The sequence below is a fragment of the Silurus aristotelis genome (assembly GCF_946808225.1).
Source record: "Silurus aristotelis genome assembly, chromosome: 19".
NCBI classification, from domain to species: Eukaryota; Metazoa; Chordata; class Actinopteri; order Siluriformes; family Siluridae; genus Silurus; species Silurus aristotelis.
The window spans coordinates 24,261,519-24,274,018 of NC_139592.1; the positions used below are offsets into that span (position 1 = coordinate 24,261,519).

Sequence of the window (12,500 nt, forward strand, 5' to 3'; positions counted from 1 at the left end):
TTTTACAGATATAGTGTGTGTGTGTGTTTCAGGGAGGGGGATGCAGGTTCTTGCGTTATGATTGCAGAATTGAAGCTCCAAGAAAAGGCTGGTCTTTAATGCACCCAGGACGTTTAACACATTACCATGAGGGTCTTCCTACAACCAAGGGCACTCGATACATCATGGTCTCATTTGTAGACCCCTAACCGTGTGTGTGTGTGTGTGTGTGTGTGTGTGTGTGTGTTTTGGTGAAAAGTATATTTCAAAAATGCTCTAAAACCTGTTATTGAATAAAAAAAAAGTTTTCTTTTTTTTTAATCTGAATGCAACATTTTTACCTCGTGCCTTTAGTTTTATTTCTTTTAAACGTTGGTTTTTAAACTGTTGTATATTTGTGTGTAAAACAGATTACTGTCAGTTTTGTACAAAGTGTTTTAAATTATTTGATGTAGATGATAAATAAAAGCTGAGAAGAGTAAATTAAGTCTTTATTTTAAAAGAGAGAAATACACACACACACACACACACCTTCACTCACTATGTGCTCCAATGTTCTCAGCTCATTGTGAAAATACAGACCTCCTCTGTTCATGTCCAACACAATGGGTGTGTATGTTGGGGATTTGTGTGTGTGTTTTGCCCTGCTCTTCCCTCTGCCTTGACTTTTAAACAATATCATTAATTAAAGAGCTTCTCATGAGCTTCAGGCAGAACTTCATTAACTGCAGCTTTCAGCCAGATGTTTACATACACATCTGTCACATTCTGTACGGATGAAAATAAATGAGTGTAGTGTGTTATGAGAGTGATTTGTGTGCAGTGTGCAGTTTGAGATTTTATTTGTTTATAGTTGAGGTTCCCTCTATGCTGTTCTTCTGGACTTTGGAGCCATAAACAGGTGAATAATTAATGCAGGGTTGTGTCAGTCAGCAGGATTAACGCTCTGTGTGTGTGTGTGTTACCTGAGTGTTGGACATTTTTTCAGATGGTATTTATCAGTGATCAAGACTCAGCAGGTATGGCAGTCTTCAGTCTTTTTATCACATAATTCTGCAAAGATTTGTGTGTTATTAAGTGTGTTTGGGTGAAGGGTGTATTAGGGGTGGGAAGAAAATGTGTTACGTGAGAAGGGTGCATTTGGAGTGTAAGTAGTATGATTGGTGTGTTTTGAGTAAGAGGATTGAGTGTGGGATATGAAGGTTTTGGTTGGAGCGTGTGCGCAGTGAATACAGTGGTTGGGGCTGGGTCAATTCAATTGTTTTATTTATATACAGTTTTAACACTAGCCATTGCCATTAAGGATCTTGTGTAAAAAATATTTTAATCCTGTAGTTTAGAAGAGTAACAGTGATGAGGAGAAACTCCTGGAGATGATAAGAGGAAGAAACTTTAACAGGAACCAGACTTATAAGGAGCCCATCCTTATCTGGGTCAGGATTACTGGCATCTCAGGAGTAGCATGTGAGGGAGAACTTTGTTTTTTCAACAGAGAACAGCTATTAACAAAATGCTTGACTGAACAAAACTTGACACTTGTGTCTGAGTCCCAAACACTAATTGGAAAGCTGTTCCATAATTGTGGGGCTTGTAAAAGAAATATCTTTTCCCTGCTGTAGTTTTTATTGTTTGTGGTACCAACAAATAACCTGCATCTTTTGATTGATGTAGGTGAGGAACATAATAGACTCAGAAACTGCGGTGTAAGACCAGTCAGTGTTTGTCAGTAGTAGTCCTGAAAAATACATTCCAGTGTAGACTGATCAAAACGGGGGTGGTCATTTTTTCTAGTTCTGGTAAGGCTTTCTCTGCTGACCTACGAATCAGAATCTAGGGTTAGGGTTAGGATCAGATCAGAATCACTGACTTTTAATTATTTTTCTACAAATATGTATTAAATTATCCCCAATAGTTTATTCTCTTCATTTCATAACTTTTCTCTTGCTTGAGCTGCTTCCTCTACTCTATGTTTAGTTTAGAGTTTCTATTCAATCAGACTTCAGCCATGATATCACATATTGCCAGGGTTAAAAGAATTTGCCACAAGTTCTTTAGAATCAGCACTGCAACACCTGTAGCGTAAAGTACATGTTGCTCAAAGCTGTTTCTTTAAGCACTGGGTCATCTAACACAGTGGTCCTCAACCCCCGGGCCGCAGACCAGCACTGGTCCGTGGGTCAATTGGTACCGGGCCGCACAGAAAGAATACATAACACATTATTTCCGTTTTATTAATTAATCTGATTCTGAACGATGTTTTATTTTGGAAAATTCCCGGATTTTCTCCTCCACATCTGTCTATGACTCACTCTTGATGTAGGTCATGATGCCTCGGTCACACGTCTTACCTCCATCCACTACCTTCTTAAAGGGGCTCCGGCCGCTAACACATAATACATTATTGCTAAATTCAAACCCCCAAGAGAGAAAAATGAACAAAAAACAACAGTGGATTCACAATTATTATTATATTTAGAAAATATTAGTTTTTTGCCGGTTGTATTATTTTAATTTGTTGTATTTATTACCATAAGATTGGCGTTTTAATTGTGTTTCAGAGTGCGCACTAGTCAGAGCTCTCAAACCACATCTGCAGCTAAAATATATTTATGTGGATTTAATAGCTGTTTTTTTTTTTTTTTATTTCACAATGGCTGACCGAGGAGAAGAAATTGATTTGTTCACAGACAGACTTCAACATAAGTTAGACAAAACTGTTGTTGCACTTTTTTATGAACCATTTATACTTTTGCATTTTTTTCCCTGTAAAATTTGCACAAAAACAAACAATTTGCCTTTATTTTGAATAACTAGGAAAACCATAATGCAAGGAAACCCTGGGGTGATGTGATAAACTGAATATAGATACTTGTCCTAGAGATGATGTATGTGGAGGTGCAGTCGTGGCTCCAGTGAAAGGAGATGTGTTGAATTGTGTTCTTTCGGTTTCTTGCTTTAGTGATGATGTTCATTCTGACTGTATGAGATCCTGTGTGTGATGCAGCGCTCTGTTCTACTGCACTTCTCTATAATACTGATGGTTTTTATAGATGTGGTGGGATTAAGGGGTGTATTGATTCAGGATTTGTTGAAAGATTTATGACCAAACTTTTGATGTCACCCATATGAGGATGGGTTCCCCTTTGAGTCTGGTTCCTCTCAAGGTTTCTTCCTCATATCATCTAAGGGAGTTTTTCCTTGCCACTGTCGCCACGGCTGCTCATCAGGGATAAACGCACACCATTCACCTTCACTGTTGTTTTCTGTAAAGCTGCTTTGAGACAATGTCTGTTGTGAAAAGCGCTATACAAATAAACTTGACTTGACTTGACTTGATTTAGCAGAAGGAAGTTAACAAGCATCCACTGTCTGATGTCCTGTACACAATGCTTATCATTGTTAAGCTAAAATGTACAATCATGTATTTTCAGCATAGCAATGGAAGATAAAACCATGTTTAGATATAATTTCACCCGTAAATCTCTTGTAAATCTTGTGCTAGCCTCCAGCATTTTTTATCCGCATTCAAGCCGGGATTAATTGGTGTGTTATATGTTGAATGTGTCTCGATAAAAACACCTTGTGACAATAAATTGTCAATAACTGGAGCAATGCCAACATTCTTCTCTTTTGACAATAGATAATGTTTAACAAAAAACTGATACGGTTTTACCTGGATTAAACCTGCCTCGTCTTTGTGAGAGGCCCATAATTTAGGGTTAACTCTACCTAAATTTGGCTCATCAGGCAGGACCTCTGTACTACCCTGGAAGAAATCTGGTAGGGTCTCTGGCTCAGTTGAGAGCATGAGGACGGAAGGAAAAGACATTGGTTTCAAAAAACAGAATTTCCATTCCCATTTTATGCATCATATCACTTCCTAAAAGGTTTAAAGGCGAGTTTGAAATTATTTTAAAACTATGATAAAAATTTGTACCAGTCGGTGTCACCACAGGCAAAAGGTGAGTTACAGGACATGAAATTGGAACTCTATCTATTCCCTAATAGATGAACTTCCCCTTTCTCTTAGGACCTCCCTCTTGAGTTTTGTGCTGAGGCTGGAAAGCACCACTTCCTGTTGCAACAAAAAGCATAAAAGGTTAACTAAACCTGGAGCAGAGTAGAAACCTCTAGCAGCATCTAAATTTCTAGGAAAAATGTGACAATTTCACTCGATCATGCCAAATGATCCAAATAAAGATTAGTCCAATAACTGGCACTATTCCAATACATCCAATCTTTGGGGTTTTTCTTCTGGCAATAAGCTTGAGATGTCATGACCCAACTTCTTTACACAGAACAAAGAACAGACACACAACACTAGGCACCAGGGGGATGGTAGTCTTCAAACAAAAAAGTAATTAAATCTCTCCAATTGGATCACAAATTTTGTAAGTTAGGAGAAAAAATTTACTATAAAGCCAAAACAGAATTGTAGTCTTTACAATATTCCCCTTTTTTTTTATTATTTATTTGATTTATTTATTTATCTATTTTTTTTAGGCATATAAAAATTATCTTGGATTCTTTTGGATACTTCAGACAATATCGCTTATACAGTAAAACCCCGTTGGATGAGCATAATTCATTCTTGAAAATTGCTCGGGTGTCCATTTGCTCGTACGTTCGAACTGATTTTCCCCATAAGAATGAATGTAAAAGTGATTTCATCCGTTCTGAGACCTCATTCAATCGCTTATTTCTGCACTTAAAAAGTATTTGTAGATTATTTTAACAAACAAATTTTGCAAATTACTGTAATGTAAACAGAATTTAACACTTAATCATGTGGTAGTGGTTGATTGCGAGTGTGAGACGCGCACCACGCTCGTAAACTTCTTGGTTTCAATGGTAACTCTATTTACTTTTGTTTTCACAGCACCATCACTGATTTTCTTGGGAGACATTTTTCAAGATTTCTAGTGAAATAAAAATATAACACTAAAAAAAGTTACGTTTTTGCTGCACTGAACAACGAGAGCGACCGAGTGATACGTCATCAATTAAGCGACTGATTGATGCTACCCTCGGCCGATAACGGGGAACCAGCAGCGTGGGTTTGCTCGTGCCTTCGAAATTTGCTCGTGAAATAGGGTAAAATTTTGGGAGCAAGGTTGCTCGTATCTCCGTTTGCTTGTAGTATTAGTTGCTCGTACAACAGGGTTTTACTATATTAGACAGACCGTAAAAACGTCTTCTAATCTTGCATCTTAAAGTCTAAGGTGAGGAAAACATTGTTGCGACGGATTTATCCCACCAAAGGAAACTATCAATAATGAACTGAACAAACAACATAGGAATGTGTTTAGAGAACCAGTGTGAGGCCCATCTTAACTCTAACACCTAATAAACCGGGATTTGCAGCAGTGGATGTGTTTGTGACTCATTATTACAATAAATGTGTAAGTACTGCATTTTTATATGCATGTTGTTGTTGTGTACTGCTTATACAAATTCAGTAAATACATTCGTTATACATTTTCCATTGAAAAACAGTGAAAAACAGTAGGCTTAGACCTTTAGAATGATGTATAGTTAGTCATGTTACTCTTCTCCCTTATTATTTAATCTATTGCTAAACATTAACACCTAAGTACACTGGGATATCAGTTGCTCTGGCCTGGCGCTGAGGGCTAAGAAATTAACAGTAGACAGTGGTGGCCATGTCATCACTGCTTCCACAATACTCTTACTCTTACTTTACCCCTTGTCTGTAGATGACGTTACAAAGAAAGGTGGTTGAGGTTTTGTTGAAAATTCACATTTTTCTGCCTTAACGACAAGTTAATGTTGCAGGAGGTGGCCTAGGATAAGGCATATGTGTTGGATGTGGCAGTCATAGGTAGTAGATGTTGTCGATGTATACAATGACACAAGAGTTCAACAGTTTCCGAAAGATCTCTTCTTATCTGCTGCAAGGGCTTCGTTAATATACTCCTTAATGGCTTTTTTTTCTGGCACCAACAAGAGGTAAACACAGCACCGGGGAGGAGCAAGGTTAGGAAGGAGATCAACTGAACAGTCCCATGGGCTGTGATCAAGACTCAGATGCAGACAGATTGGAATCCATTTTCAGTTTAATGGGAATCCGAGAAACACACAAATCCAAGAGACAGCATCATAGCAACAGGCTAAAGGTTAGAAAAGAAAAGATTTATGCATGCTGTGTGAACAGAATCAGGGGATCTCGAGTTACAGCCCACAATAGGGCAGGATGTATTGGAGGTCCTACAAGACAGTGTAAAATGTGGTCAGCTCCAATCGAGCTGCAGGAGAGCAGTCCTGACCCTGCTGCTAAAAAAAGTGAGACCTGACCCACCTGAAGAACTGGCACCCAGTGTCACTACTGTGCACTGACTGCAAGCTGCTGTCAAAAGTATTAGCTTTGAGACTGTCAAAGGTGATGCAGCAGCTCATTCACCATGACCAGACGCACTGTGTGCCTTCCAGGTCGATTTTTGATAACGTATACTTAATTTGTGACATTTTGGACGTCTCCAGGCTATTGGGCTTAAAACTGGTCTGATTTTCCTAGACCAGGAAAAGGCTTTTAACTGGGTTTAGCATGAATACTTGTGGAAGGTGCTGGAAAGCTTTGGGTTGAACCCTGGTTTCATAGCCATGATCAAGGTGTTGTTCAGTGAAATTGAGAGTGTACTGAAGGTTAATGGTGGTTTATGTGCTTCTTTTAGAGTGTACAGAGGTATAAGACAAGACTGTTCACTGTCAGGAATGCTGTACACTCTAGCTATTGAACCTCCTTTAATCACTCTAAGAAATCGTCTTTCTGGTTTTAATATTCCACACTCTAATTCTTTACTTTACCTGTTAGCATATGCAGATGACTTGGCTGTTATGGTGTGATCCCAGTCTGATGTAAATATCTTAATTGATGTTTTAAATGACTTTGATTTTTAACTGGAGAGTTAACTGGAGAAAAGCGAAACAGTTTTATTTGGGGAGTGAGGAGGTGGGGAGCCAACTTTTCCAGGAGGTCTGGTGAGGAAAAGAGGTGCTTTTAAATACTTGGGTGTCTACCTTGGAAGTAACAAGTTTTTAAGTAAAAACTGAAAAGGCATTGTAGAGCACATCAAGAGCAGACTGATCTAGGTGGAAGCGGCTGGTTCTAAAGATGTCCTACAGGGGGCTGGCATGTGTGGCTCCGCTGGCAAACATGCTAGCAAACATCCAGGCCCTGCTCATGGACATTTTCTGGGATGGTCTGCACTGGACTGTGCAGAATGTCTAGACATCTCCAGTGTGACCACCCCCACACTGTCCAGAGCTTTGATTTCCTCTTAGATCGTCACACTCCAGGAGCTGGTGAACGTCACAGGGACAGATCTGTCACGAGAGGAGGACCTGGCAGCACGTATAGGACTCTGGTTCCTGCGCGTCGCTAACCAGCTCCTACATTGCTGGAGGTTCACACTAACAACGGAGGAGCATGAGCTGAAGGAATACAGCATCAGAGAGATCGGCTCTAGAGAGGAGTAACCCTTTCCCCAGCTGGACATAGCTCCTGAACTCGATGGGTACGAAGGTCCCTTGCTGGAGTGCAGGGGTGAAGGGGAAATTAACTTTGGGACAGTGACGGAGAAGCTGCTCTACAGGGCAGTGTTTTTAAATAAGTGTGAGGGTGGACACCCAGTGAAGAAATGTTCTTGGTTTTAATGATGATATTAAACCAGAGTGGAGAAACTGTACAAACCACTGTTGACCAAAAAAGCTGCCGACCACCAGTGAAGGATTTTACACCGCATTATCTCTGTGAACTCTTTTATTTTGAACCCTGATGTTTTACAGCACTGTTCACCAAGAAAATTTGTTTGTCATGCTTTTATTCACTGCTCCAGGTTACAGTCATTGTTTGAGCTTTATTTATTATTATTATTTATGCTTATTTAATGTTATTTATCTATTTATTTATTTATTTATTTATTTATTTATTTATCTTTTTAAATCCTAACCCTAACCCTTTCTCTCTCTTTCCATCTCTCTTCCTACTTTCTTTCTGTCTCTCTCCCCTCAGGGTTTGGATGAAAGTGATGGATGTAAGAAAGGTAAGCCGAATAATATTCATTTGATCATCATCTATCATCAAAAAGGGTGGATGGAAGCAGGTGGGTCAGATAAGGGGGCCACATAATTCAACCTAATTAAAAAAAAGCTATTTAGTATTATAATATTTACTTAAACTGAGAGGAGCAAACACCTTGTTTACTTGAACAGGCAAAAGGGAATAGCAAACCCAATAGCAGAATTAATTATCTTACAGGAGGGAACTGAAAAACTTGAGAAAATAGCTATGTAGAGTCTAGCACATAAGAAAGACTAGAATACAGCACCCAGTTTTAAATCACCAATACCAGTTTTATCTTGGCCTCACAAGTGAGCATTTATTGCGCAGCAAATTTCCCTTTAATAGAGTCAAGGGCAGGTGAGACTGGTTTAGATGACAGGCTGCTACTGTCTCCCTCTGGTGGCCAAAGCTGACCTGGAAACAAACCAGCTCCAGGCCTGGGCATTAAAAATTATTATAGCAGAAGGAGTCTCAACAGTCGGCGCTTTGTAAAAGTCATAATGCACTGTGAAGCCTTTCAAATGGATAAATTAATGGTTCCATTTGCTAAAAATCATAACAGAAACTAATTTGTCTTATAAAAATATTTAAATATACTTATAAACCGTTAAACTCTGCATTGTACAAATGTAAGACGTATTGCTCATTGTTATATTAAACATTGTTTATTGGCAGATGGTATAGCCAGACTAACACTCTGATCCTTCTGTTACACAGTATACATTTATTACATTTGTACATTGGGGATGGTAAACATTTGGGGGTGTGGTTAACATTGGGGGGGGGGGGGTGTTTAACATTTGGGGGTGTGGTTAACATTATGTGTGGTTGAGTTAAGCCAGCATGACTAAAGGTTCTCTGTCTGTTCTTCCTTAGTCTCCTCCCACATCTCCATCTTTTAAAGCTCCAGAATCTTTATGCCAGGCCAGTAAGTGCATGTGTGTGTGTGGGGGGGGGGGGGGGGGGGGGTGTCTGTGTGGGGGGGTGTTAATCACATGGCTCTCCTCCTGTCCTGTACTGTAGTGGGTTTGGGAAGCCCAGAGTTACTAAAGGAGTTAAAGCAGCCACACACACTGAAACCTGTTCACACACACACTGGCCTCACTACTGTGTTTTGTGGCCGTGGAAGACCTGTGAGTTTATCTTTCTCTCTCTCTCACTCACACACACACACACACACACACACACACACACACACACACACACATCAGAGTGTACAATAACTGTTGTGTTTTTCTCTGTAGAATACTGCTGCAGTAAGGCAATCACAGACTCCACCCCCAGAGCTCTCCACCAATCAGCACACATCAAAGGGGCACCATTTTTCCAGTGGCACACAGAATTAGGGCCATCAGTGTTTTGCCCCGTCCCCCGGCTAAAATTTGTAAAGTGGGCATGTCTTGTTCAGTATATTTATGCATGACATTGATTGCTGCTTTCTGCAAACCACTGCCATGATAACACACTTGTAGTGTGTGTGTGTGTGTGTGTGTGTGTGTGTGTGTGTGTGTGTGTGTGTGTGTGTGTGTGTGTGTTTGTGTTTGTAAGCTGTCAGGCTAATGTGTTTGAATAAATGTGTGTTATGATTTCACTGTACAAATAAAATTTCAGAAACTACAGAGTATGGTGAGTCAGTACTGTGTGTGTGTGTGTGTGTGTGTGTGTGTGTGTGTGTGTGTGTGTGTGTGTGTCTGTCTGTCTGTCTGTCTGTCTGTCTGTCTGTGTCTGTGTGTCTCTCTCTCTCTCTCTCTCTCTCTCTCATACACATGCACATATGCACTTCCTCTTTCACTGCCAAACACACACACCAACACCTACTGACACCCCCCCCCCACACACACACCAATGCCTACTAATCCCCCCCTCCACACACACACACACACACACACACACACAGACACACACAGACACACACATCAACACCTACTGATCCAACACATACACACACCAATGCCTAATGATTCCCCCCCCAACACACACATCAACACCCACTGACAAGCCCCCAACCAACCCCCCCCCCCCCCACACACACACACACACCCACACACAAAGACCCCAATTAATCCCACACACACACATCAACACCTACTGACCCCACATGCACACACCAACACCTACTGACCCCCTCACACCAACTGACCCCCCCCCCCACACACTGACATTAATTGACCCCCTCCACAAACATACACCTACACTAACCCAACATGCTCACCAACACCGACTTACCCCCCACACAAACACACACATCTACTGATTCCCCCACACACCAAGTAACCCCCAGCACATGCACCAACACACGCTAACACACATAAAAAACTAATACACACTAACACACCGCCATAACACACTCACACACCAGTGACTCAAGATCAGATGAAACCCACAAACCCAATTAGAATGAACCAAATGACACGACCCCTGAGAGTGAAGTATCTGAGCTACTGGGAATCTCAAAGCAGCTCCAGAGTAAAATGGAGTGTTGTGTGGCCCTGAACAGACACTGCAGCGTGGCAGAGAACCTGAGCACGGTGTCTGATCACAAACTGGGACACACCTTGATGAAGTAGAAACTGGGTGGACACGTCTGGCCGTGGGGACAGACGGGGAGACACATACAGTCCTGTCTGCCCCGAGAGCAGAGACTCTGCCAGCAGTGTTTACTGAACACAGTAGAGGCAGAACTGCACTTCCTCACTGAACGCACCAAATACAACCACATTCAAACCCAATTCTTCACCAACATCAAACAAATCATCCTAACCCTATTATTATACCTGTTATTATAGTTATACTATAGTATATTATATTTATAGTTTATTATTTTTGTTATTTCTGGTTTCTGTTATTTGTCATGCAATAAAGCAACCTTTGAATCTTGACTCTTGAATGATACATTGTACTGCAGTACAAATGTCACAGAGATTAGTTCACTGCAAACACGAGTGTGTGTGTGGAAGGAGAATAAACATTTTAGCACAGAGAGAGAATAGTGTAAGAGAGAGAGAGTGAGTGTGTGTGTCGTACGTCTTTGTATGTATGTGTGTCAGTTTGATGATGAGACCACTTTTGCAGCAATACTTCCTGGTTGCAGCCATGTTAACTCTGCTTCTATTCCTCACCTCACTTTGGCTACGTAAGTACTCTCTCTCTCTCTCTCTCTCTCTCTCTCTCTCTCTCTCTCTCTCTCTCTTACACATAAACACACACACACACATGCCTCTCTGTACATGAAAATCTTTGTGTGTGTGTGTGTGTGTGTGTGTGTGTGTGTGTGTGTGTGTGTGTGTGTGTGTGTGTCTGTGTCTGTGTCTGTGTGTGTTTGTGTGTGTGTCTGATTACTTGCACAGCTCAGGGAATGATACCTGATTGTGAATCATCGTGGCTCCCATGTCTTACTGATCCCAACAGCAAAGTAAGGACACACACAAACACACACACACACACACACACACACACACACACACACACACACACACACACACATATGTACTTGCAGGTTGTTTTTGCATGTTAATTTTATAAAAGATAAGTCCCACCCCTATCTTTCCCACCACAGGTAACTACAGTGGTGTTTGCAGGAAGTGATGTGGACAATGATGACATCATTAGAGGTGATGTAATTTCCTCTTACACTGTTGTGATACCCGACTGCCCTGGACAACATTTCCATGTGTCCCACCTTCTTAAGTATTTAGACTCCGCCCTCAGCCCCACCTCTGATGTGCTATTGGAACCTTACCTGCTCTGCTGGGAGGAGCTAATCAAGTAACATCAACTTCTTAATACTGATTTAGTGAATTCTATTAGTCAATGGATGTGAGCAGTTTCATTTAGCAAACCTGTACTCACACACACACAAAACACACACTTTTTTGCAGGTTTATGGAGGCACTTGGTCCTCTGGTTGGTTTTTTCACCTACAAAGTTCAAGAGAAAATCACTCTTATTCGCCAGCTGGCTGAGGAGGATTTTGCAAAACACAGACTACTGACTCCGCCCCTTAACAACTCCACACTTCTAACTCGCAATTCCCCAGGCCCCGCCTACCATTCTGTTCGCTCCATGTTGGACACAGAGCTTCGGATGGGCACGATCAGTTTCAACAGACAGACACCTTCAGGCAGTCGTACTTTGCTCCGCCTCCATCGATCACTGCTGTGGCTGCAGCTGTTGCTGATGAAGCTGTGGATGGAGCCTGGTCCTGTGAGGAGAAACCTGGGTGAGGTGTGTGAAGAAGCTTACAGTGAGTCGTTAGCACCGTATCATCCATGGCTGCTACAGAGGGTCGCACGACTGGCCTTTAAAGCCATGCCTGAACACTCTGTACTGCTCAGCATGGTGTGTGTGAACACACACGAGGAGGCCGAACCAATCATTCGCATCATTGTCACAGCGATCGGTGAGCTGCGGCGCAGAACTCACAACGAGCTGGAGAAAA

The 12,500-nt window shown here is 41.3% G+C and overlaps 2 protein-coding genes across 2 annotated transcripts in view; both read left to right on the top strand.

Moving 5' to 3' along the window:
- Window positions 1-462, top strand: part of plod3 (procollagen-lysine, 2-oxoglutarate 5-dioxygenase 3) — a 7,761-nt gene extending 7,299 nt beyond the window's left edge. The window contains exon 18 of the mRNA XM_083570320.1: window positions 33-462. Coding sequence (XP_083426446.1) covers window positions 33-188 — 156 coding nt within the window. The 3' untranslated portion in view covers window positions 189-462. The remainder of the gene's footprint in view (window positions 1-32) is intronic.
- A 10,534-nt stretch (window positions 463-10,996) lies between these two features.
- gltpd2a (glycolipid transfer protein domain containing 2a) overlaps window positions 10,997-12,500 on the top strand; it is a 2,530-nt gene continuing 1,026 nt past the window's right edge. Inside the window, exons 1-4 of the mRNA XM_083570322.1 lie at window positions 10,997-11,195; window positions 11,410-11,474; window positions 11,619-11,827; window positions 11,941-12,500. The exon at window positions 11,941-12,500 is cut by the window's right edge and continues 1,026 nt beyond it. Coding sequence (XP_083426448.1) covers window positions 11,099-11,195; window positions 11,410-11,474; window positions 11,619-11,827; window positions 11,941-12,500 — 931 coding nt within the window. The 5' untranslated portion in view covers window positions 10,997-11,098. The remainder of the gene's footprint in view (window positions 11,196-11,409; window positions 11,475-11,618; window positions 11,828-11,940) is intronic.